This window comes from Electrona antarctica, assembly GCF_951216825.1.
Source record: "Electrona antarctica genome assembly, chromosome: 16".
Lineage (NCBI taxonomy): Eukaryota > Metazoa > Chordata > Actinopteri > Myctophiformes > Myctophidae > Electrona > Electrona antarctica.
The window spans coordinates 1,652,431-1,679,213 of record NC_136797.1 but is presented as its reverse complement, the minus strand read 5'-3'; the positions used below and the strand labels follow the sequence as shown (position 1 = coordinate 1,679,213).

Here is a 26,783-nt window from a genome sequence, read left to right as displayed (position 1 = left end):
CGACTCATAATCGTAACGACAGTATGAACGGCTTAGTCTGTGAGATCTACTGCTGCTGCTCCTTCTTCTTCTGCTGCTCCTGGAAGAAGTCGTTGCAGGCGACCGTCAGCGCCGCCACCAGAACCACAAACTCGTTAAAGTCCACCTCGTTGTCTCGGTTGGAGTCCAGGTCGTTCATGATCTTCTCCACCAGGTTGGGGTCTTTCTGAGACTGGAAACACACACACACACACAGAACGTACAGAACATTACCCTCATTCTCCACCAGGTTGGGGTCTTTCTGAGAATGGAAACACACACACACAGACAGAACGTACAGAACATTACCCTCATTCTCCACCAGTGTAGAAGCCATCCTTCACTGTTTCGTTTGTCTATTTATTAGTACTATTATCATGATTGTTGTAGTTATTATTTGGTCAGTTAGTTTAATGAGTTATTAGTTAATTGAATTGTCTTGACACTAAGGGCACGCTTCCCCAGGCCTAATTGCTTGATGGAGAGCATAAGTGCGGCGGTGGGTCAGGGGTAGAGTGGCTGGATGGTAACCGCAAGGTTCCCAGTTCGAGCCCGGGCTCCCCCAGAGTTAGTGTGGAAGTGTCCTTGAGCAAGACTCTGAACCCCTGATTGCTCCAGATGTGCAGGTTGGTGCCTTGCATGGTTTCCTCCACCATCGGTGTGTGAATGTGTGTGTGATAAGGCTGTCCCCAAACATTCAAGGTTCGAATGTTCGCTCGTTAGGGTTGGCACTCGAATCTTAATTAATGGGCTTGAACCATTTGTTTATTTTTAAATAAAATATATTATTTTTTTTCCCCTTTTTTATTAACTCAAAAATATATCTCGGCGAGAATGCGATATGAGCATGTAAAAAAAAAAGTAAATTTCTTGTGCATTCCTGCCAGAATTTTTTTTAATCCCCTGTCCCTCTCCAAAATCTGGTGATTGGCCTGCAGCTGAGGTGATTTACCTTTCTCACCTTGTTCTGTGAGAACAAAAGAGTTCCATTGAATGGAATGTCTGACGCGTCTCGCTCTCTCTCTCACACACACACACAAACACACACACACACACACACACACACACACACACCGTTCTTAACAGCCATGATATATTAGCAATGCATATGCTCTCTAGCATCACAGCCTATTGCCAAAAAGCAGTGAACTCTGATCATTGTTAAGCAAAACGCTCACGGAGACGGTTCTGCTTTTGCCCTGTGCCCACTTATTCACTGCGCTTCTGAGAATACACTGCAGGGTGGAACAAATTAACGAGTGACAGCTAACGAGCTACGCTGTCGTTTTAGCTGCCTGCCACATGAGTTTGCAGATCAGCTGTTTTCGCGGAGCCACTTGACGCTGTGTGTGTGTCAGTGTGTGTGTGTGTGTGTTGGGAGAGACGAGAGATTGATAAAGAGCGGGGGAGAAGCGCTGCGCTCTGATCGAGACTTATCTCAAAGGTTATTTTTTAAATTAATTAGAAACAAATGGTCCGGATGTTCGCTCGAAAATTCCTGCCGAAGTTCGAGTCCTAAAAAAAGGGCTAGGGTACAGCCTTAGTGTGTGAATGGGTGAATGTGATGCACAATCTATGTAAAGTGCCTTGGATAAAGGCGCTATATATAAATGCACCATGTACCATTTATTTATTTATAAGTAGGCCTGGGTGATTGGGGAACGGCATGCACCTGGTGGACAGGTTTTTGTTTTACCAGACATTACAGAGAGAACATGCCATGAGGAAGAGAAGCTGTTTGTAATGTAAATGCAAACCAAAATGACGTTCAACCTGGACATCAATTGGTTTATTTTGTCCGCGTACAGCCATAGTCCGGGTGCGTCGGTGGGTTTTGTTGGCTTTGTAGAAATGTTTGGAACCAACAAAAGAGCCACGTTGCACCGCTTCGAATGGAATCAACCCATAATTCCCAGTAGGTTTCTTATCAAGCCGATCTTATCGACCTACTGCATGTAGTCTCAGAGCCTCCTGGCTGCCATTGGCATTGATAAAACCAAAACGATGATTAAGGTTGAGACCGCGCGCCGCTACGTGCTTGCGGTTATGTTTAGGTGAGGGTTTGAGGAGGCTTGTCGTTTCTCAGTAGGCAGTAGACCAAAACCACCGGATTAAGGTAGGCGAACATGCGTTAAGGTTGAGACCGCGCGCTGCTACGTGCTTGCGGTTATGTTTAGGTGAGGGTTTGAGGAGGCTTGTCATTTTCAGTAGGATCCCAGACTACATGCAGTAGACCGATAAGATCGGCTCGATAAGTAATTTTCACTCGAATCCGTTGCACTACAAGCAGGTTGAGGTCTTTCTGTGACTGCATGGAAACACAGATTCTTGCCTACGCACGCCAAAGTGCCGGCCCACGGGGGAATAAACTGAAGAGGGAATAATTTTGAAACAACAAGAAAATCATTTCATGTCTTAATCTGACTGTACGAGTGGGCACTGGGGACATGTGGGCACCTGGACGAGTGCATTGTGTCGTGTTATGAGCTTTGCAGGACGGTGCTATTTTCAGCGATAGAGCAGTGATGAGGAAAAATAGAGGGGGGCCCCGGTACAGACCCCTGAGGGACCCCTCTGCAGGGCTGGAAGCGGTTCAATGGTTGTTGTTGTCGTCGTCGTCAGGGAGCAGGTGGTGACATCACCGTGGAAACCTGATGACATCACGGGTGTCTATATTTGGACGGCGAGGAACTGAATAAAACAACACCTGAGGGCCTCCGTCCAATCCACAGGAGAGCCAATCAGAATCTACGACACGCTGGCTGGGGGGGGGGGTCACCCCTTGTGATGTCATAAGCCAGTGGTCCGAGGACCACCAGTGGTCCTTGAGGGGGTTCCAGGTGGTCCCCATGCACCTAAATGATGGAGCTATATAGTTTCAGTCGTAGTCTCTTGAATAGCTTTCATTTAGTTTTAGTCACATTTTTAGTCACCTGGAATGTTTTTAGTCTGTATTTAGTCTAGTTTTATTCGACTAAATATAAGATTTTAGTCGACTAAAATGTATTTTGGTGGGCCTTGATGCCGTCATAATGATTTTACACTTGCTCTACAAGCCCGCTGCGACGCGTTGGGAGCTTGTAGATCTGCTATTTTCAGCATGCAACCAAGTCCACTAGTCCCTTCCTAACATTTCAGTCTAGTTTTTATTTGTTGACGAAATTTGAGTAAATTTAGTCTTAGTTTTAGACATCATAGCTTAGTTTAATTTAGTCTTAGTTTTAGACATCATAGCTTAGTTTAATTTAGTCTTAGTTTTAGACATCATAGCTTAGTTTAATTTAGTCTTAGTTTTAGACATCATAGCTTAGTTTAATTTAGTCATCAGTGGAAAAAAGGTAGTCGACGAACATTTTTCGTCATAGTTCTAGTCGACGAAAACAACACTGGTAACAACACTGGTAACTTCACTGGTAACTTCACTGGTAACAACACTGGTAACAACACTGGTAACTTCACTGGTAACAACACTGGTAACAACACTGGTAACAACACTGGTAACAACACTGGTAACAACACTGGTAACTTCACTGGTAACTTCACTGGTAACAACACTGGTAACAACACTGGTAACAACACTGGTAACAACACTGGTAACAACACTGGTAACAACACTGGTAACAACACTGGTAACTTCACTGGTAACAACACTGGTAACTTCACTGGTAACTTCACTGGTAACTTCACTGGTAACTTCACTGGTAACAACACTGGTAACAACACTGGTAACAACACTGGTAACAACACTGGTAACAACACTGGTAACTTCACTGGTAACAACACTGGTAACAACACTGGTAACAACACTGGTAACTTCACTGGTAACAACACTGGTAACAACACTGTAACACTGGTAACAACACTGGTAACTTCACTGGTAACTTCACTGGTAACTTCACTGGTAACTTCACTGGTAACAACACTGGTAACTTCACTGGTAACAACACTGGTAACAACACTGGTAACAACACTGGTAACAACACTGGTAACAACACTGGTAACAACACTGGTAACAACACTGGTAACTTCACTGGTAACTTCACTGGTAACTTCACTGGTAACAACACTGGTAACAACACTGGTAACTTCACTGGTAACTTCACTGGTAACAACACTGGTAACAACACTGGTAACTTCACTGGTAACTTCACTGGTAACAACACTGGTAACAACACTGGTAACAACACTGGTAACTTCACTGGTAACAACACTGGTAACAACACTGTAACACTGGTAACAACACTGGTAACAACACTGGTAACTTCACTGGTAACAACACTGGTAACAACACTGTAACACTGGTAACAACACTGGTAACAACACTGGTAACAACACTGGTAACAACACTGGTAACAACACTGTAACACTGGTAACAACACTGGTAACTTCACTGGTAACAACACTGGTAACAACACTGGTAACAACACTGTAACACTGGTAACAACACTGGTAACTTCACTGGTAACAACACTGGTAACAACACTGTAACACTGGTAACAACACTGGTAACTTCACTGGTAACAACACTGGTAACAACACTGGTAACAACACTGTAACACTGGTAACAACACTGGTAACAACACTGGTAACAACACTGGTAACAACACTGTAACACTGGTAACAACACTGGTAACTTCACTGGTAACAACACTGGTAACAACACTGTAACACTGGTAACAACACTGGTAACTTCACTGGTAACAACACTGGTAACAACACTGTAACACTGGTAACAACACTGGTAACTTCACTGGTAACAACACTGGTAACTTCACTGGTAACAACACTGGTAATAATAATAATAATAATAATACATTTTATTTATAAGGCGCCTTTCAGGGCACTCAAGGTCGCCGTACAGGTTAAAAACAGTTGATACAAAACACAGTTTAAAAGCAAAACAAAACTAGGGCACAGCTTGCAGCAGAGGTCAGCCATATGCCTGCCTAAACAGGTGGGTTTTGAGGTGAGTTTGGAATATGGTGATAGAGTCCATGTTTCTGATGTCAGGGGGAGGGAGTTCCAGAGGTGGGGGGCAGAGCGGCTGAAGGCTCTTGACCCCATGGTGGAGAGACGGGCTGGGAGAACTTTCAGGGTGATTGAGGAGGCAGACCTAAGAGACCGGGTGGGGATGTTGACATGGACAAGGTCAGCTGACACAGGTATGGGGGGGCGAGATTATGGATGGCCTTGAAGGTATGGAGAAGGATCTTGAAGTCGATGCGGTATTTGATGGGGAGCCAGTGGAGTTGGTGAAGTACAGGGGTGATGTGACTGATGACAGGGGTTCTGGTGACGATCCGGGCAGCAGCGTTCTGGACCAGTTGGAGTTTATGGAGAAGTTTGTGGGGGAGACCAAAAAGAAGGGAATTACAGTAGTCCAAGCGGGAGGTGACAAGAGAGTGAACCAGGATTGCGGCACTGTGGGGAGTTAGAGAGGGGCGGAGGCGGTTGATGTTTCTGAGGTGGAAGTAGGCGGACTGGATGGTGGTGTTGATGTGGGTGTGGAATGATAGGGTACTGTCGAGGACGACACCCAGACTCTTAACCTGAGGGGAGGGGGAAACTGAGGAGTTGTCAATGGTGAGAGTGAAACTGGGTTGCTTGGTGAGTGTGGATTTGGAACCAATGAGGACTACCTCGGTTTTGTCACTGTTCAGTTTGAGGAAATTAGAGGTGAACCAGGACTTGATTTCCTGCAAACAGGTACAGAGGGAGGAGGGTGGGAAGCCGGAAGAGGGTTTGGAGGAGACGTAGAGCTGGGTGTCGTCCGCGTAACAGTGGAAAAGGATGTTGTATTTGCGGAAAATCTGTCCAAGGGGGAGGAGATAGATGATAAATAGGATAGGGCCAAGAACGGAGCCCTGGGGAACACCGGAGGAGATGGGGGAGGGATGGGAAGTGAATGATTTGAGCTGAATGAACTGAGTACGGTCAGAGAGGTATGAGTGAAACCAGTCTAGGGGTGTGTCAGATATGCCAATGGATGCTAGTCGCTCGAGGAGGGTGGAGTGGGAGATGGTGTCAAAAGCCGCGCTCAGATCCAGGAGGATGAGGATGGATACTAGTCCAGAGTCAGCAGCTAACAGGAGGTCAGGTAACACTGGTAACACTGGTAACTTCACTGGTAACTTCACTGGTAACAACACTGGTAACTTCACTGGTAACAACACTGGTAACTTCACTGGTAACTTCACTGGTAACGTCACTGGTAACAACACTGGTAACTTCACTGGTAACAACACTGGTAACTTCACTGGTAACAACACTGGTAACAACACTGGTAACTTCACTGGTAACAACACTGGTAACTTCACTGGTAACAACACTGGTAACAACACTGGTAACTTCACTGGTAACAACACTGGTAACTTCACTGGTAACTTCACTGGTAACTTCACTGGTAACAACACTGGTAACTTCACTGGTAACGTCACTGGTAACTTCACTGGTAACAACACTGGTAACAACACTGGTAACTTCACTGGTAACTTCACTGGTAACAACACTGGTAACTTCACTGGTAACAACACTGGTAACTTCACTGGTAACAACACTGGTAACAACACTGGTAACTTCACTGGTAACAACACTGGTAACTTCACTGGTAACAACACTGGTAACTTCACTGGTAACAACACTGGTGACTTCACTGGTAACAACACTGGTAACAACACTGGTAACTTCACTGGTAACAACACTGGTAACTTCACTGGTAACAACACTGGTAACTTCACTGGTAACAACACTGGTAACAACACTGGTAACTTCACTGGTAACTTCACTGGTAACAACACTGGTAACAACACTGGTAACTTCAAAACAACACTGGTAACTTCACTGGTAACAACACTGGTAACACCACTGGTAACTTCACTGGTAACAACACTGGTAACAACACTGGTAACTTCACTGGTAACTTCACTGGTAACTTCACTGGTAACTTCACTGGTAACTTCACTGGTAACAACACTGGTAACAACACTGGTAACTTCACTGGTAACAACACTGGTAACTACACTGGTAACAACACTGGTAACTACACTGGTAACTACACTGGTAACTACACTGGTAACTTCACTGGTAACAACACTGGTAACAACACTGGTAACAACACTGGTAACTTCACTGGTAACAACACTGGTAACTTCACTGGTAACAACACTGGTAACTTCAAAACAACACTGGTAACTTCACTGGTAACAACACTGGTAACTTCACTGGTAACAACACTGGTAACTTCACTGGTAACAACACTGGTAACTTCAAAACAACACTGGTAACTTCACTGGTAACAACACTGGTAACTTCACTGGTAACAACACTGGTAACTTCCCGACAGCAGAGACATGTAAAACAACACTGGTAACTTCCCGACAGCAGAGACATGTAACTATATTTAAAACAACACTGGTAACTTCCCGACAGCAGAGACATGTAACTATATTTATGGTACCGTCAGGAAGTCGGTCAGCTCGCTGGTCAGCAGCTCCTTCAGCTCTCCCTTGTCCAGCTTGTACTTGTCTCCTTCCTTCCCAGAGTAGTTGTAGAAGACGGTGATCAGCGCGTCCATCGCTCCCTCCAGCTTAGTGGGCATGTTGACGAGGACTAGGGTGCTACGGAAACAACCGAGATGACGCAAATCTGGAGGGAAAAGACAGGATGCTAGCACAGAGCTGACGGATAGCTGGAGGGAAAGGGCAAAAAATACATACATTACAAAACATAGTAGGCCTACTAAGTATTAATTTCTGTAGTTTTTGTTCCGTAACGGTGTTAAATAGCTCTCTATTGTGACAGTAATCATTGCTATAGAGTGTGTTCAGTAACAGTGTTAAATAGCTCTATGCTGTGACAGTAATCATTGCTATAGTGTGTGTTCAGTAACAGTGTTAAATAGCTCTATGTTGTGACAGTAATCATTGCTATAGTGTGTGTTCCGTAACAGTGTTAAATAGCTCTATATTGTGACAGTAATCATTGCTATAGTGTGTGTTCAGAAACAGTGTTAAATAGCTCTATAGTGTGACAGTAATCATTGCTATAGAGTGTGTTCAGTAACAGTGTTAAATACTAGCTCTATATTGTGACAGTAATCATTGCTATATAGTGTGTCAGTAACAGTGTTAAATAGCTCTATATTGTGACAGTAATCATTGCTATAGAGTGTGTTCAGTAACAGTGTTAAATAGCTCTATAGTGTGACAGTAATCATTGCTATAGAGTGTGTTCAGTAACAGTGTTAAATAGCTCTATAGTGCGACAGTAATCATTGCTATAGAGTGTGTTCAGTAACAGTGTTAAATAGCTCTATATTGTGACAGTAATCATTGCTATAGTGTGTTCAGTAACAGTGTTAAATAGCTCTATGTTGTGACAGTAATCATTGCTATAGTGTGTTCAGTAACAGTGTTAAATAGCTCTATATTGTGACAGTAATCATTGCTATAGTGCGTGTTCAGTAACAGTGTTAAATAGCTCTATGTTGTGACAGTAATCATTGCTATAGAGTGTGTTCAGTAACAGTGTTAAATAGCTCTATAGTGTGACAGTAATCATTGCTATAGTGTGTGTTCAGTAACAGTGTTAAATAGCTCTATGTGGTGACAGTAATCATTGCTATAGTGTGTTCAGTAACAGTGTTAAATAGCTCTATAGTGTGACAGTAATCATTGCTATATAGTGTGTTCAGTAACAGTGTTAAATAGCTCTATGTTGTGACAGTAATCATTGCTATAGAGTGTGTTCAGTAACAGTGTTAAATAGCTCTATGTTGTGACAGTAATCATTGCTATAGTGTGTTCAGTAACAGTGTTAAATAGCTCTATATTGTGACAGTAATCATTGCTATAGAGTGTGTTCAGTAACAGTGTTAAATAGCTCTATAGTGTGACAGTAATCATTGCTATAGAGTGTGTTCAGTAACAGTGTTAAATAGCTCTATGTTGTGACAGTAATCATTGCTATAGTGTGTTCAGTAACAGTGTTAAATAGCTCTATAGTCCGACAGTAATCATTGCTATAGAGTGTTTAGTAACAGTGTTAAATAGCTCTATATTGTGACAGTAATCATTGCTATAGAGTGTGTTCAGTAACAGTGTTAAATAGCTCTATATTGTGACAGTAATCATTGCTATAGAGTGTGTTCAGTAACAGTGTTAAATAGCTCTATGTTGTGACAGTAATCATTGCTATAGTGTGTTCAGTAACAGTGTTAAATAGCTCTATATTGTGACAGTAATCATTGCTATAGAGTGTGTTCAGTAACAGTGTTAAATAGCTCTATATTGTGACAGTAATCATTGCTATAAAGTGTGTTCAGTAACAGTGTTAAATAGCTCTAAGTTGTGACAGTAATCATTGCTATAGAGCGTCGCAGTCCCGCCTCCTACCCTGGACCAGGAAATGAAATCCAATGCATTATTCTCATAAACATTTCTTAAAGTATTTATTTAAAGACGGTTACGCCGCGGACAAAGCCAACTCGTGTCGTGACAACTCATGACAACACAAACAATATTTTGGACCAAACAAATAATTACAAAGAAGAAAAACAACAAAAAAAGTGTTGTAACCTGCCGTTTTTATCTTCTTTCTAATTATTTGTTTAGTCCAAAATATTGTTTGTGTTGTCATGAGTTGTCACGACTCGAGTTGGCTTTGTCCGCGGCGTAACCGTCTTTAAATAAATACTTTAAGAAATGTCTATGAGAATAATGCATTGGGTTTCATTTCCTGGTCCAGGGTAGGAGGCGGGACTGCGACGCTCTATAGAGTGTGTTCAGTAACAGTGTTAAATAGCTCTATGTTGTGACAGTAATCATTGCTATAGTGTGTTCAGTAACAGTGTTAAATAGCTCTATGTTGTGACAGTAATCATTGCTATAGAGTGTGTTCAGTAACAGTGTTAAATAGCTCTATGTTGTGACAGTAATCATTGCCATAGAGTGTGTTCAGTAACAGTGTTAAATAGCTCTATGTTGTGACAGTAATCATTGCCATAGAGTGTGTTCAGTAACAGTGTTAAATAGCTCTATGTTGTGACAGTAATCATTGCCATAGAGTGTGTTCAGTAACAGTGTTAAATAGCTCTATGTTGTGACAGTAATCATTGCCATAGTGTGTGTTCAGTAACAGTGTTAAATAGCTCTATATTGTGACAGTAATCATTGCTATAGAGTGTGTTCAGTAACAGTGTTAAATAGCTCTATATTGTGACAGTAATCATTGCTATAGAGTGTGTTCAGTAACAGTGTTAAATAGCTCTATATTGTGGCAGTAATCATTGCTATAGAGTGTGTTCAGTAACAGTGTTAAATAGCTCTATATTGTGACAGTAATCATTGCTATAGAGCGTGTTCAGTAACAGTGTTAAATAGCTCTATGTTGTGACAGTAATCATTGCTATAGAGTGTGTTCAGTAACAGTGTTAAATAGCTCTATATTGTAACAGTAATCATTGCTATAGAGTGTGTTCAGTAACAGTGTTAAATAGCTCTATATTGTCACAGTAATCATTTCTATAGTGTGTTCAGTAACAGTATTAAATAGCTCTATATTGTGACAGTAATCATTGATATAGAGTGTGTTCAGTAACAGTGTTAAATAGCTCTATATTGTGACAGTAATCATTGCTATAGAGTGTGTTCAGTAACAGTGTTAAATAGCTCTATGATGTGACAGTAATCATTGCTATAGAGTGTGTTCAGTAACAGTGTTAAATAGCTCTATGTTGTGACAGTAATCATTGCTATAGTGTGTTCAGTAACAGTGTTAAATAGCTCTATGTTGTGACAGTAATCATTGCTATAGAGTGTGTTCAGTAACAGTGTTAAATAGCTCTATGTTGTGACAGTAATCATTGCCATAGAGTGTGTTCAGTAACAGTGTTAAATAGCTCTATGTTGTGACAGTAATCATTGCCATAGAGTGTGTTCAGTAACAGTGTTAAATAGCTCTATGTTGTGACAGTAATCATTGCCATAGAGTGTGTTCAGTAACAGTGTTAAATAGCTCTATGTTGTGACAGTAATCATTGCCATAGTGTGTGTTCAGTAACAGTGTTAAATAGCTCTATATTGTGACAGTAATCATTGCTATAGAGTGTGTTCAGTAACAGTGTTAAATAGCTCTATATTGTGACAGTAATCATTGCTATAGAGTGTGTTCAGTAACAGTGTTAAATAGCTCTATATTGTGGCAGTAATCATTGCTATAGAGTGTGTTCAGTAACAGTGTTAAATAGCTCTATATTGTGACAGTAATCATTGCTATAGAGCGTGTTCAGTAACAGTGTTAAATAGCTCTATGTTGTGACAGTAATCATTGCTATAGAGTGTGTTCAGTAACAGTGTTAAATAGCTCTATATTGTAACAGTAATCATTGCTATAGAGTGTGTTCAGTAACAGTGTTAAATAGCTCTATATTGTCACAGTAATCATTTCTATAGTGTGTTCAGTAACAGTATTAAATAGCTCTATATTGTGACAGTAATCATTGCTATAGAGTGTGTTCAGTAACAGTGTTAAATAGCTCTATATTGTGACAGTAATCATTGCTATAGAGTGTGTTCAGTAACAGTGTTAAATAGCTCTATGATGTGACAGTAATCATTGCTATAGAGTGTGTTCAGTAACAGTGTTAAATAGCTCTATAGTGTGACAGTAATCATTGCTATAGTGTGTGTTCAGTAACAGTGTTAAATAGCTCTATATGGTAACAGTAATCATTGCTATAGAGTGTGTTTAGTAACAGTGTTAAATAGCTCTATATTGTAACAGTAATCATTGCTATATAGTGTGTTCAGTAACAGTGTTAAATAGCTCTATATTGTAACAGTAATCATTGCTATAGAGTGTGTTCAGTAACAGTGTTAAATAGCTCTATATTGTGACAGTAATCATTGCTATAGAGTGTGTTCAGTAACAGTGTTAAATAGCTCTATAGTGTGACAGTAATCATTGCTATAGTGTGTGTTCAGTAACAGTGTTAAATAGCTCTATATTGTAACAGTAATCATTGCTATAGAGTGTGTTCAGTAACAGTGTTAAATAGCTCTATATTGTAACAGTAATCATTGCTATAGAGTGTGTTCAGTAACAGTGTTAAATAGCTCTATATTGTAACTGTAAAATAGCTCGAACCAGTGCTGGTTATTTAGTTAGGACCCACGACAGTGGTGTTCGATACGAACTTAACCGGGATGTGGAAACCTCCAATGAAAAGCTCTATAATTTGCTTGGCCAGATATTCCGTCCTATCCAACTGACTCAGGCCAAAGATATTAGAAGATATTCTGCCCCCTTAAGTCTCTGACTGTAATCCTTTTATACTTTTTAGTTATATGTGTGTCATAATGACAATGCTATCCAATCGCATATGACGATGACACACGTGTACATCCCTATATGGGGTTCCCACATCAATCCGATGTCAGCATTGGATATTTCCATTATCTCCACATATGGGCCATAAATCATCATCATATGTGGAGATCCAAGTGACAGCCTTTTATCCCCATATATGGAGATCCATTTGAGAGCCTTCGCAACAGCCACCCCCAGATTTCCCATGGAAATATGTAAAATATCAAGAAGGCTTGAACAGTTCGCCCATTGCAAGCGTACCTGGCCCTTGGGCCACCCCATCGAAAGCGTACCTGACCCTTGGGCCACCCCATCGAAGGCGTACCTGGCTCTTCGAGCCACCGCATCAAGAGCGTACCTGGCCCTTGGGCCACCCCATCGAAGGCGTACCTGACTCTTCGAGCCACCGCATCAAGATCGTACCTGGCCCTTGGGCCACCCCATCGAAGGCGTACCTGGCTCTTCGAGCCACTGCATCAAGAGCGTACCTGGCCCTTGGGGTGCTACTACCGTACCATGCATGATGACTGTTCGTCTCCGGTTATGCTCATGGTCATTTCTGCAAGAGTGACCGTCCAGCCTCCTTGCTGGACTACTTCGGTCCCTATGAACCTGGACTTCTGGTCTGTCAGCTTGCACTTTCATCTCGATATCCTATCGGTGAACAAAGCCTCTGCCGTCCTCCGACTGCTCCAACATCTATGGGAAGGTTGATATAGCTCCGATGCCCTTGCATCATCATGCTGTCCAGACAATGCTCTCATGATATCCACCAGAGCGTTCCGCTTCCGTCCTCCGACTGCTCCAACATCTATGGGAGGGTTGATATAGCTCCGATGCCCTTGCATCATCATGCTGTTCAGACAATGCTCTCATGATATCGCCACATTGCCACCCCCAGATTTCCCATGGAAATCTGTACCATATCTAGAAGGCTTGAACAGTGGACCCCTCAGGCCACCCCAATACAAGCATACGGAGGCTTGAACAGCAAACGTCAGCCATTCAGGCCACCCCATTGAGGGCATCCAAGCGTCTCGCCAGACCTTCACCAACTGTGTCTTCCTGGTGAACGAGACCCTCGTCGGATGTTGTATCTTGCTGGTGAACGAGACCCTCGTCGGATGTTGTATCTTCCTGGTGAACGAGACCCTCGTCGGGTGTTGTATCTTGCTGGTGAACGAGACCCTCGTCGGATGCTTGTGTCTTCCTGGTGAGCTGGATCCTCGTTGGATGCTGTGTCTTCCTGGTGAGCTGGACCCTCGTCGGATGCTGTGCTGTATCTTCCTGGTGAGCTGGACCCTCGTTGGATGCTGTGTCTTCCTGGTGAGCTGGACCCTCGTTGGATGCTGTGTCTTCCTGGTGAGCTGGACCCTCGTCGGATGCTGTGTCTTCCTGGTGAGCTGGACCCTCGTCGGATGCTGTGTCTTCCTGGTGAGCTGGACCCTCGTCGGATGCTGTGTCTTCCTGGTGAGCTGGACCCTCGTCGGATGCTGTGTCTTCCTGGTGAGCTGAACCCTCGTCGGATGCTGTGACTTCCTGGTGAGCTGGACCCTCGTCGGATGCTGTGTCTTCCTGGTGAGCTGGACCCTCGTCGGATGCTGTGTCTTCCTGGTGAGCTGGACCCTCTTCTCTCTTGCTGCTTCTTCCTGCTCCTCGTCGGCTGCTGCTTCTTCCTGCTCCTCGTCGGCTGCTGCATCTTCCTGCTCCTCGTCGGCTGCTGCATCTTCCTGCTCCTCGTCGGCTGCTGTATCTTCCTGCTCCTCGTCGGCTGCTGTATCTTCCTGCTCCTCTTCGACTGCTGTATCTTCTGCTCCTCGGTAGATTCCGCCATCGGTGGTATATCCATCGTAGTCTTGATGTCCGAGCCTGCTCTGCTGTCCCAAGAATCGATTCCCATGCCGTTTTGAAGATGAACTCTCCTGTCCTACGCCGGGTCCTTCAATCTCTGCTGGACATGGAAATCCCACAACGTCGGGTCCCTGGCATCCAACCAACTGATGCCCAGAACCTCGAAGTGTGTCCCACCACTTCGGGTCCCTGGCATCTAACCAACTGATGCCCAGGACCTCCAGAGCCCATAGACTCTGGAGGCAAACGTCCAGAGCCCGTAGGCCCTGGGCCCAAATGATGATTGTTGAAACTCACCTGCTCCACAAGCTATACCACCTGGTGTTGTGACCTCCTGGCTCCTGGGGAATCCGTCCCACCACCATCCTCTAAGGCCTCCGACATCCTGTTACTGCCGTACGCCCTAATCCGTTCTCGAATGGACCATGTAAAATAGCTCGAACCAGTGCTGGTTATTTAGTTAGGACCCACGACAGTGGTGTTCGATACGAACTTAACCGGGATGTGGAAACCTCCAATGAAAAGCTCTATAATTTGCTTGGCCAGATATTCCGTCCTATCCAACTGACTCAGGCCAAAGATATTAGAAGATATTCTGCCCCCTTAAGTCTCTGACTGTAATCCTTTTATACTTTTTAGTTATATGTGTGTCATAATGACAATGCTATCCAATCGCATATGACGATGACACACGTGTACATCCCTATATGGGGTTCCCACATCAATCCGATGTCAGCATTGGATATTTCCATTATCTCCACATATGGGCCATAAATCATCATCATATGTGGAGATCCAAGTGACAGCCTTTTATCCCCATATATGGAGATCCATTTGAGAGCCTTCGCAACAGTAACAGTAATCATTGCTATAGAGTGTGTGTTCAGTAACAGTGTTAAATAGCTCTATATTGTAACAGTAATCATTGCTATAGAGTGTGTGTTCAGTAACAGTGTTAAATAGCTCTATATTGTAACAGCAATCATTGCTATGGAGTGTGTTCAGTAACAGTGTTAAATAGCTCTAAATTGTAACAGTAATCATTTATATAGAGTGTGTTCAGTAACAGTGTTAAATAGCTCTATATTGTAACAGTAATCATTGCTATAGAGTGTGTTCAGTAACAGTGTTAAATAGCTCTATATTGTAACAGTAATCATTGCTATAGAGTGTGTGTTCAGTAACAGTGTTAAATAGCTTTATATTGTAACAGTAATCATTGCTATAGAGTGTGTTCAGTAACAGTGTTAAATAGCTCTATATTGTAACAGTAATCATTGCTATAGTGTGTTCAGTAACAGTGTTAAATAGCTCTATATTGTGACAGTAATCATTGCTATAGAGTGTGTTCAGTAACAGTGTTAAATAGCTCTATATTGTAACAGTAATCATTGCTATAGAGTGTGTGTTCAGTAACAGTGTTAAATAGCTCTATATTGTAACAGTAATAATTGCTATAGAGTGTGTGTTCAGTAACAGTGTTAAATAGCTCTATATTGTAACAGTAATCATTGCTATAGAGTGTGTTCAGTAACAGTGTTAAATAGCTCTATATTGTGACAGTAATCATTGCTATAGAGTGTGTTCAGTAACAGTGTTAAATAGCTCTATATTGTGACAGTAATCATTGCTATAGAGTGTGTTCAGTAACAGTGTTAAATAGCTCTATATTGTAACAGTAATCATTGCTATAGAGTGTGTGTTCAGTAACAGTGTTAAATAGCTCTATAGTTTGACAGTAATCATTGCTATAGAGTGTGTTCAGTAACAGTGTTAAATAGCTCTATATTGTGGCAGTAATCATTGCTATAGAGTGTGTTCAGTAACAGTGTTAAATAGCTCTATATTGTGACAGTAATCATTGCTATAGAGCGTGTTCAGTAACAGTGTTAAATAGCTCTATATTGTGACAGTAATCATTGCTATAGAGTGTGTTCAGTAACAGTGTTAAATAGCTCTATATTGTAACAGTAATCATTGCTATAGAGTGTGTGTTCAGTAACAGTGTTAAATAGCTCTATAGTTTGACAGTAATCATTGCTATAGAGTGTGTTCAGTAACAGTGTTAAATAGCTCTATATTGTGGCAGTAATCATTGCTATAGAGTGTGTTCAGTAACAGTGTTAAATAGCTCTATATTGTGACAGTAATCATTGCTATAGAGCGTGTTCAGTAACAGTGTTAAATAGCTCTATGTTGTGACAGTAATCATTGCTATAGAGTGTGTTCAGTAACAGTGTTAAATAGCTCTATATTGTAACAGTAATCATTGCTATAGAGTGTGTTCAGTAACAGTGTTAAATAGCTCTATATTGTCACAGTAATCATTTCTATAGTGTGTTCAGTAACAGTATTAAATAGCTCTATATTGTGACAGTAATCATTGCTATAGAGTGTGTTCAGTAACAGTGTTAAATAGCTCTATATTGTGACAGTAATCATTGCTATAGAGTGTGTTCAGTAACAGTGTTAAATAGCTCTATGATGTGACAGTAATCATTGCTATAGAGTGTGTTCAGTAACAGTGTTAAATAGCTCTATAGTGTGACAGTAATCATTGCTATAGTGTGTGTTCAGTAACAGTGTTAAATAGCTCTATATGGTAACAGTAATCATTGCTATAGAGTGTGTTTAGTAACAGTGTTAAATAGCTCTATATTGTAACAGTAATCATTGCTATATAGTGTGTTCAGTAACAGTGTTAAATAGCTCTATATTGTAACAGTAATCATTGCTATAGAGTGTGTTCAGTAACAGTGTTAAATAGCTCTATATTGTGACAGTAATCATTGCTATAGAGTGTGTTCAGTAACAGTGTTAAATAGCTCTATAGTGTGACAGTAATCATTGCTATAGTGTGTGTTCAGTAACAGTGTTAAATAGCTCTATATTGTAACAGTAATCATTGCTATAGAGTGTGTTCAGTAACAGTGTTAAATAGCTCTATATTGTAACAGTAATCATTGCTATAGAGTGTGTTCAGTAACAGTGTTAAATAGCTCTATATTGTAACAGTAATCATTGCTATAGAGTGTGTGTTCAGTAACAGTGTTAAATAGCTCTATATTGTAACAGTAATCATTGCTATAGAGTGTGTGTTCAGTAACAGTGTTAAATAGCTCTATATTGTAACAGTAATCATTGCTATAGAGTGTGTTCAGTAACAGTGTTAAATAGCTCTATATTGTAACAGTAATCATTGCTATAGAGTGTGTTCAGTAACAGTGTTAAATAGCTCTATATTGTAACAGTAATCATTGCTATAGAGTGTGTGTTCAGTAACAGTGTTAAATAGCTCTATATTGTAACAGTAATCATTGCTATAGAGTGTGTGTTCAGTAACAGTGTTAAATAGCTCTATATTGTAACAGCAATCATTGCTATGGAGTGTGTTCAGTAACAGTGTTAAATAGCTCTAAATTGTAACAGTAATCATTTATATAGAGTGTGTTCAGTAACAGTGTTAAATAGCTCTATATTGTGACAGTAATCATTGCTATAGAGTGTGTTCAGTAACAGTGTTAAATAGCTCTATATTGTAACAGTAATCATTGCTATAGAGTGTGTGTTCAGTAACAGTGTTAAATAGCTCTATAGTTTGACAGTAATCATTGCTATAGAGTGTGTTCAGTAACAGTGTTAAATAGCTCTATATTGTGGCAGTAATCATTGCTATAGAGTGTGTTCAGTAACAGTGTTAAATAGCTCTATATTGTGACAGTAATCATTGCTATAGAGCGTGTTCAGTAACAGTGTTAAATAGCTCTATGTTGTGACAGTAATCATTGCTATAGAGTGTGTTCAGTAACAGTGTTAAATAGCTCTATATTGTAACAGTAATCATTGCTATAGAGTGTGTTCAGTAACAGTGTTAAATAGCTCTATATTGTCACAGTAATCATTTCTATAGTGTGTTCAGTAACAGTATTAAATAGCTCTATATTGTGACAGTAATCATTGCTATAGAGTGTGTTCAGTAACAGTGTTAAATAGCTCTATATTGTGACAGTAATCATTGCTATAGAGTGTGTTCAGTAACAGTGTTAAATAGCTCTATGATGTGACAGTAATCATTGCTATAGAGTGTGTTCAGTAACAGTGTTAAATAGCTCTATAGTGTGACAGTAATCATTGCTATAGTGTGTGTTCAGTAACAGTGTTAAATAGCTCTATATGGTAACAGTAATCATTGCTATAGAGTGTGTTTAGTAACAGTGTTAAATAGCTCTATATTGTAACAGTAATCATTGCTATATAGTGTGTTCAGTAACAGTGTTAAATAGCTCTATATTGTAACAGTAATCATTGCTATAGAGTGTGTTCAGTAACAGTGTTAAATAGCTCTATATTGTGACAGTAATCATTGCTATAGAGTGTGTTCAGTAACAGTGTTAAATAGCTCTATAGTGTGACAGTAATCATTGCTATAGTGTGTGTTCAGTAACAGTGTTAAATAGCTCTATATTGTAACAGTAATCATTGCTATAGAGTGTGTTCAGTAACAGTGTTAAATAGCTCTATATTGTAACAGTAATCATTGCTATAGAGTGTGTTCAGTAACAGTGTTAAATAGCTCTATATTGTAACAGTAATCATTGCTATAGAGTGTGTGTTCAGTAACAGTGTTAAATAGCTCTATATTGTAACAGTAATCATTGCTATAGAGTGTGTGTTCAGTAACAGTGTTAAATAGCTCTATATTGTAACAGCAATCATTGCTATGGAGTGTGTTCAGTAACAGTGTTAAATAGCTCTAAATTGTAACAGTAATCATTTATATAGAGTGTGTTCAGTAACAGTGTTAAATAGCTCTATATTGTAACAGTAATCATTGCTATAGAGTGTGTTCAGTAACAGTGTTAAATAGCTCTATATTGTAACAGTAATCATTGCTATAGAGTGTGTGTTCAGTAACAGTGTTAAATAGCTTTATATTGTAACAGTAATCATTGCTATAGAGTGTGTTCAGTAACAGTGTTAAATAGCTCTATATTGTAACAGTAATCATTGCTATAGTGTGTTCAGTAACAGTGTTAAATAGCTCTATATTGTGACAGTAATCATTGCTATAGAGTGTGTTCAGTAACAGTGTTAAATAGCTCTATATTGTAACAGTAATCATTGCTATAGAGTGTGTGTTCAGTAACAGTGTTAAATAGCTCTATATTGTAACAGTAATAATTGCTATAGAGTGTGTGTTCAGTAACAGTGTTAAATAGCTCTATATTGTAACAGTAATCATTGCTATAGAGTGTGTTCAGTAACAGTGTTAAATAGCTCTATATTGTGACAGTAATCATTGCTATAGAGTGTGTTCAGTAACAGTGTTAAATAGCTCTATATTGTGACAGTAATCATTGCTATAGAGTGTGTTCAGTAACAGTGTTAAATAGCTCTATATTGTAACAGTAATCATTGCTATAGAGTGTGTGTTCAGTAACAGTGTTAAATAGCTCTATAGTTTGACAGTAATCATTGCTATAGAGTGTGTTCAGTAACAGTGTTAAATAGCTCTATATTGTGACAGTAATCATTGCTATAGAGTGTGTTCAGTAACAGTGTTAAATAGCTCTATATTGTGACAGTAATCATTGCTATAGAGTGTGTTCAGTAACAGTGTTAAATAGCTCTATATTGTAACAGTAATCATTGCTATAGAGTGTGTGTTCAGTAACAGTGTTAAATAGCTCTATATTGTGACAGTAATCATTGCTATAGTGTGTTCAGTAACAGTGTTAAATAGCTCTATATTGTGACAGTAATCATTGCTATAGAGTGTGTTCAGTAACAGTGTTAAATAGCTCTATATTGTAACAGTAATCATTGCTATAGAGTGTGTGTTCAGTAACAGTGTTAAATAGCTCTATATTGTAACACTAATAATTGCTATAGAGTGTGTGTTCAGTAACAGTGTTAAATAGCTCTATATTGTGACAGTAATCATTGCTATAGAGTGTGTTCAGTAACAGTGTTAAATAGCTATATATTGTGACAGTAATCATTGCTATAGAGTGTGTTCAGTAACAGTGTTAAATAGCTCTATATTGTGACAGTAATCATTGCTATAGAGTGTGTTCAGTAACAGTGTTAAATAGCTCTATATTGTAACAGTAATCATTGCTATAGAGTGTGTGTTCAGTAACAGTGTTAAATAGCTCTATATTGTGACAGTAATCATTGCTATAGAGTGTGTTCAATAACAGTGTTAAATACTAGCTCTATATTGTGACAGTAATCATTGCTATAGTGTGTGTTCAGTAACAGTGTTAAATAGCTCTATATTGTAACAGTAATCATTGCTATAGAGTGTGTGTTCAGTAACAGTGTTAAATAGCTCTATATTGTGACAGTAATCATTGCTATAGAGTGTGTTCAGTAACAGTGTTAAATAGCTCTATATTGTGACAGTAATCATTGCTATAGTGTGTTCAGTAACAGTGTTAAATAGCTCTATATTGTGACAGTAATCATTGCTATAGAGTGTGTTCAGTAACAGTGTTAAATAGCTCTATATTGTGACAGTAATCATTGCTATAGAGTGTGTTCAGTAACAGTGTTAAATAGCTCTATATTGTGACAGTAATCATTGCTATAGTGTGTTCAGTAACAGTGTTAAATAGCTCTATATTGTGACAGTAATCATTGCTATAGAGTGTGTTCAGTAACAGTGTTAAATAGCTCTATATTGTGACAGTAATCATTGCTATAGAGTGTGTTCAGTAACAGTGTTAAATAGCTCTATATTGTGACAGTAATCATTGCTATATAGTGTGTTCAGTAACAGTGTTAAATAGCTCTATATTGTGACAGTAATCATTGCTATAGTGTGTTCAGTAACAGTGTTAAATAGCTCTATATTGTGACAGTAATCATTGCTATATAGTGTGTTCAGTAACAGTGTTAAATAGCTCTATATTGTGACAGTAATCATTGCTATAGAGTGTGTTCAGTAACAGTGTTAAATAGCTCTATATTGTGACAGTAATCATTGCTATATAGTGTGTTCAGTAACAGTGTTAAATAGCTCTATATTGTGACAGTAATCATTGCTATATAGTGTGTTCAGTAACAGTGTTAAATAGCTCTATATTGTGACAGTAATCATTGCTATAGAGTGTGTTCAGTAACAGTGTTAAATAGCTCTATGTTGTGACAGTAATCATTGCTATAGAGTGTGTTCAGTAACAGTGTTAAATAGCTCTATATTGTAACAGTAATCATTGCTATAGAGTGTGTTCAGTAACAGTGTTAAATAGCTCTATGTTGTGACAGTAATCATTGCTATAGAGTGTGTTCAGTAACAGTGTTAAATAGCTCTATGTTGTGACAGTAATCATTGCTATAGAGTGTGTTCAGGAGTCTCCCCGTTTCTTTAGTTACTTTACTTCAAGCTAAATAAAAAGTAAGCTAAAACTAAGACCAAATATATACTAAAATGTCAGGGAGGGACTAGTGGAGCAGAGATCCAGTAGAACTAAAAGACAAGTCATTTTATGTAGGCATATGGTGCACTGTAGCAGATCTACAAGCTCACAAGGCCTCGCGCTGAGACGTGTTGTGAGCTTGTAGAGCTGCTATTTTCAGCGCGCAACCAAGTGTAAAGAAATGGGTCTTTACGGCTCCATCAAGGCACCGCCGAAATATACCTTTGGTTGACAAAATCAACTGCAGATTTAGTCAACTGAAATCACGAAATGATAATCAGTCGACTACGACGTTTCAGATGACTGAAATGTAAATGTATTCAAAACACTATGACACTAAAACCACATCAATAAACTCAACACTGTTGTTCCATATTTGCTATCGGGAGGAAACCTCCTACAGTAACTAAATTTTTGAGGTTTTTGATTATTTTTGCATAAATCTGTGCTATTGAACACCCTTTAAATGTCTATTGAACACCCTTTAAATGTCTCTGTGTTGGTAAAAAACAATATTGAACCAATGAAAAGTATTAAAAAGCGCTTCGGACTAAACCTCTTAACTCCATTGGACCCTCAAACTGTCTACTAGCAGCTAACTCCACCACCTCTCCCCCTCTCAAACTGTCTTCTAAAGCAGCTAACTCCACCACCTCTCAAACTGTCTACTAAAGCAGCTAACTCCACCACCTCTCAAACTGTCTACTAAAGCAGCTAACTCCACCACCTCTCTCCCTCTCAAACTGTCTTCTAAAGCAGCTAACTCCACCACCTCTCTCCCTCTCAAACTGTCTGATAAAGCAGCTAACTCCACCACCTCTCTCCCTCTCAAACTGTCTGATAAAGCAGCTAACTCCACCACCTCTCTCCCTCTCAAACTGTCTTCTAAAAGCAGCTAACTCCACCACCTCTCTCCCTCTCAAACTGTCTGATAAAGCAGCTAACTCCACCACCTCTCTCCCTCTCAAACTGTCTGATAAAGCAGCTAACTCCACCACCTCTCTCCCTCTCAAACTGTCTTCTAAAGCAGCTAACTCCACCACCTCTCTCCCTCTCATGCAAGCAATTGATAATAATATAAAGTCACAACACCAACATTGACGAGGCAGTATTGCTTTGTTTAGGTATAAGGTTTTTGTCATTTCCGGAAGAAATTACATTTTGGAGTTAAGTGGTTTCTTCCCATAATGTATATATAATACACATTAGTAGAATACATAAATGATCTTACCTTACGAGAGTTCTGTGTGAAAGTGAAGTTCGGTGTGCGTTCAGCGCGGCTTGTTGTTTGTGACGATGTGAGAGTGAGCTGAGCTGAAATAAGTCCTGGATCCGTAGTGTCTGTGCACGCATAATTAACCCACTGAGACCGCAGACCAGATTCTACTAAATGATGTCTTCCAAATCATGACAGGTTTCTGGAAAAAATAAATGAAAGAAAGATGTTTCTATGTCAGTGGTTCTCAAACGTTTTCATGTCAAGGACGCCCCACAAATTATATGTAATCGGCCGCCGACCCCCGTCTGAAAATATGTTGTTCCAGGGACCTCCGCAAGAAGCAAAGATTGGAGTTAAAAACGTTCGCTCTGAAAGAATAATATATTCAAAGAATTTGCGCCACAGCATGTTCACGATTTCTTAAAGCTAAAAGGTGACACAGGTGCGTCCTTAGGTCTCAATGGCTTAATTCCACAGGCGATCCACTCCATGGCAACCCTCTTCCTATCCGGGGTGAAAAACAAACCTGCCCCCCCCCCCCCCCCCCGCGCGCGCGCGCGCCAGGTCCCGCGGCGATTCCAAGCGTTACAAATATAGCACATCTTTTGCGTCACTGCCTACAGGATCACAGGGATGAGCAGCTACCTTTGACGATGGAGAGGAAGGGGCCGCCGTGTTTCCACACCCACTCCAGAGGGACACATTATACTGTCTAGGCCAGGGCAGTGACTCCAAGGACCCCCCCAAATTGACCCCCATTAGAAAATATATGCCAGGGACCCCCCCCCCCCCCCATAAGAGAAGATTTGTACGGCTCTAGGAGTGATTCTCAACCCGTTTAATTTCAAGGACCCCCAGTTTGACATGCATTAGTCTACGGACACCGCATTTAATGGCATTTCTATCTCTGGGACCCACAAATTATATTGTAAAACCAAAGTTAATTTAACTCTGAGAGAGTACAAATGGAACCAAATGGACCCGTTAAGGTCCATTTGGTTTCATTTGTACACTCTCAGAGTTATAAACCCATAAGGGTCAATTTGGTTCCTAACTATCATTTAGCTGCATGGGGACCCCCTGGAACTCCCTCAAGGACCCCTGGGGGTCCCCGGACCAACAACTGGTCTAGGGATATTGTCTACGATATTGTTGCGATTCTGAAAATATGCCTAAAACGTAAAATTACACTTTTGCACCGCATTGAACGCCCAGCAGCCCCATATTCTGTGGAGAACGTTGAGCTCACAAAGCAGTGGGTCTCAAGCCCAGTGTTTTGGAACCCTAATGTCCCACCCGGTCCACCTCGGCTGCCGGACTAATAGGGATATAGTGACAAAAAACATGCAGTAATCCTGGTCTCTAAACTGCCACGGCCAGCCGGGGCACCTGATGGAGGGGAAAGGAACTGGTCTCTAAACTGTCACGGCCAGCCGGGGCGCCTGATGGAGGGGAAAGGAACTGGTCTCTAAACTGTCACGGCCAGCCGGGGCGCCTGATGGAGGGGAAAGGAACTGGTCTCTAAACTGTCACGGCCAGCCGGGGCGCCTGATGGAGGGGAAAGGAACTGGTCTCTAAACTGTCACGGCCAGCCGGGGCGCCTGATGGAGGGGAAAGGAACTGGTTGGAATAACGTGTTCCTATCCACGTGCTACGTCCAACCAGGGAAACTCCCCCCTGTCAGGTGTAAAGGAGCAACTTGGACACTCAGGCATGAAGGAAGCATGAGTTCAAGTGCGTTGCTCTCCCCAGGTTGGCGGAGGGTGTGTAGAGCCCAGGATTACATTGGATAATTGACACAGGGGTGAAAAATGGGTTACAAAATTGTGGGATAAAAATTATTAAAAAAAAAAGAAAAAGAAAAAAAATGAGAAGAGACTAGGCAGATATAATATATCTGCCTAGTCTCTTCTCATTTATTTGTATCCCCTTGTGTGCCTTTGTATGTTGTTTGTTTGGTTCTATATGCATTGTCCTAGTGTTTGGTTCTATATGCATTGTCCTAGTGTTTGGTTCTATATGCATTGTCCTAGTGTTTGGTTCTATATGCATTGTCCTAGTGTTTGGTTCTATATGCATTGTCCTAGTGTTTGGTTCTATATGCATTGTCCTAGTGTTTGGTTCTATATGCATTGACAAAGTGTTTGGTTCTATATGCATTGTCCTAGTGTTTGGTTCTATATGCATTGTCCTAGTGTTTGGTTCTATATGCATTGTCCTAGTGTTTGGTTCTATATGCATTGTCCTAGTGTTTGGTTCTATATGCATTGTCCTAGTGTTTGGTTCTATATGCATTGTCCTAGTGTTTGGTTCTATATGCATTGTCCTAGTGTTTGGTTCTATATGCATTGTCCTAGTGTTTGGTTCTATATGCATTGACCTAGTGTTTGGTTCTATATGCATTGTCCTAGTGTTTGGTTCTATATGCATTGACCTAGTGTTTGGTTCTATATGCATTGTCCTAGTGTTTGGTTCTATATGCATTGACCTAGTGTTTGGTTCTATATGCATTGTCCTAGTGTTTGGTTCTATATGCATTGTCCTAGTGTTTGGTTCTATATGCATTGTCCTAGTGTTTGGTTCTATATGCATTGTCCTAGTGTTTGGTTCTATATGCATTGTCCTAGTGTTTGGTTCTATATGCATTGTCCTAGTGTTTGGTTCTATATGCATTGTCCTAGTGTTTGGTTCTGCATTGTCCTAGTGTTTGGTTCTATATGCATTGTCCTAGTGTTTGGTTCTATATGCATTGTCCTAGTGTTTGGTTCTATATGCATTGTCCTAGTTTTTTCGTTTTTCGTTTGTTTGAAATGCAATACAAAGGAAAAAGCAAACAAACACCAAGTTATAGGGAGACCTCTGTGAGCTTGTAGATCTGCCATGTTTGTAGGTCTAAATCAGTGTTGTTTTCGTCGACTAAAACTGAGGCGAAAAGTGTCCGTCAACTACCTTTTTTCACTGACGAAAACTAAATGGAAACTAAATGGAAACTAAATGAAAACTAAATGGAAACTAAATGAAAACTAAGGCATGATGACTAAAACTAAGACTAAATATATGGACAATTTCGTCAACAGATAAAAAACTAGACTAAAATGTTAGGAAGGGTCTAGTGGACCAGAGATGTACGAGTCATTTTACACTTGGTTGCATGCTGAAAATAGCTGATCTACAAGCTCACAACGCGCCGCAGGCTTGTAGATCGGCTATTTTCAGCAAGTGTAAAAACAGTCATTATACAACGACATCAAGGCCCGCCAAAATACATTTTAGTCGACTAAATCAACTGTAGATTTAGTCGACTAAAATCTTGTGATATTTAGTCGACTAAAACTAGACTAACACTAAAACATTCCAGGTGACTAAAACTAAATGAAAACTATTCAAGAGACTATAATGACTGAAACAAATCTAAATCTGCTTCCAAAAACAACACTCTAAATGAAGCATGGTGGAACGTGCGCAGTGATCCGTGGAGGATAGCGGGTGGTTTGCTCCACCCGAGGGACGCTGCTTATCAAATTAGATTCACTGCAACACTGTCTTTCTTTTCCAGCCAGCGCTATATTCTGTCAGAGCGATGATCATTTTCCATTTATCGAAGGAAGCTGACGACACCGTTTCTCTTTAAACAGCTGCTAGCGCTACAATGTTTGATATGATATGATATGATACAGTACTTTATTGTCAGTTCACACTGAAATGTGTCTTGCGACCCAGCAGCCAAGTAAGTATGCAGAACACATATACAGTTGGGTGCCACCGATATTGTCCCTTATCATTTGACCCATTTAGGCCTGACCTCAAAATTTTAAAAAATCCTTATAAATCCTCCATCCTCAATTTTCACGATTTTTCAAAAATAGCAGACCTACAAGCTCGTAGCGCGCCACTCGGTGGCGCGC

At 40.5% G+C, this 26,783-nt stretch overlaps 1 protein-coding gene across 1 annotated transcript; it reads right to left on the bottom strand.

The window, feature by feature from the left end:
- s100z (S100 calcium binding protein Z) lies at positions 1-22,946 on the bottom strand. Its single transcript, XM_079524462.1, has 3 exons — positions 22,891-22,946; positions 7,475-7,705; positions 1-211 (listed from the first exon to the last, which is right to left on the bottom strand). The coding sequence occupies exons 2-3, from the start codon at positions 7,613-7,615 to the stop codon at positions 47-49; spliced, it is 306 nt and encodes a 101-aa protein (XP_079380588.1). The 5' UTR covers positions 7,616-7,705; positions 22,891-22,946; the 3' UTR covers positions 1-46.
- Between the last annotated feature and the right edge of the window lie 3,837 nt (positions 22,947-26,783).

Coding starts and splice junctions, on each gene's coding strand:
- s100z (XM_079524462.1), bottom strand. CDS start 7,615: ATGCCCACTAAGCTGGAGGGAGCGATGGACGCGCTGATCACCGTCTTC. Junction 212..7,474: donor AGCTGACCGACTTCCTGACG/GTACCATAAATA, acceptor GTGTGTTTCCAG/TCTCAGAAAGACCCCAACCT.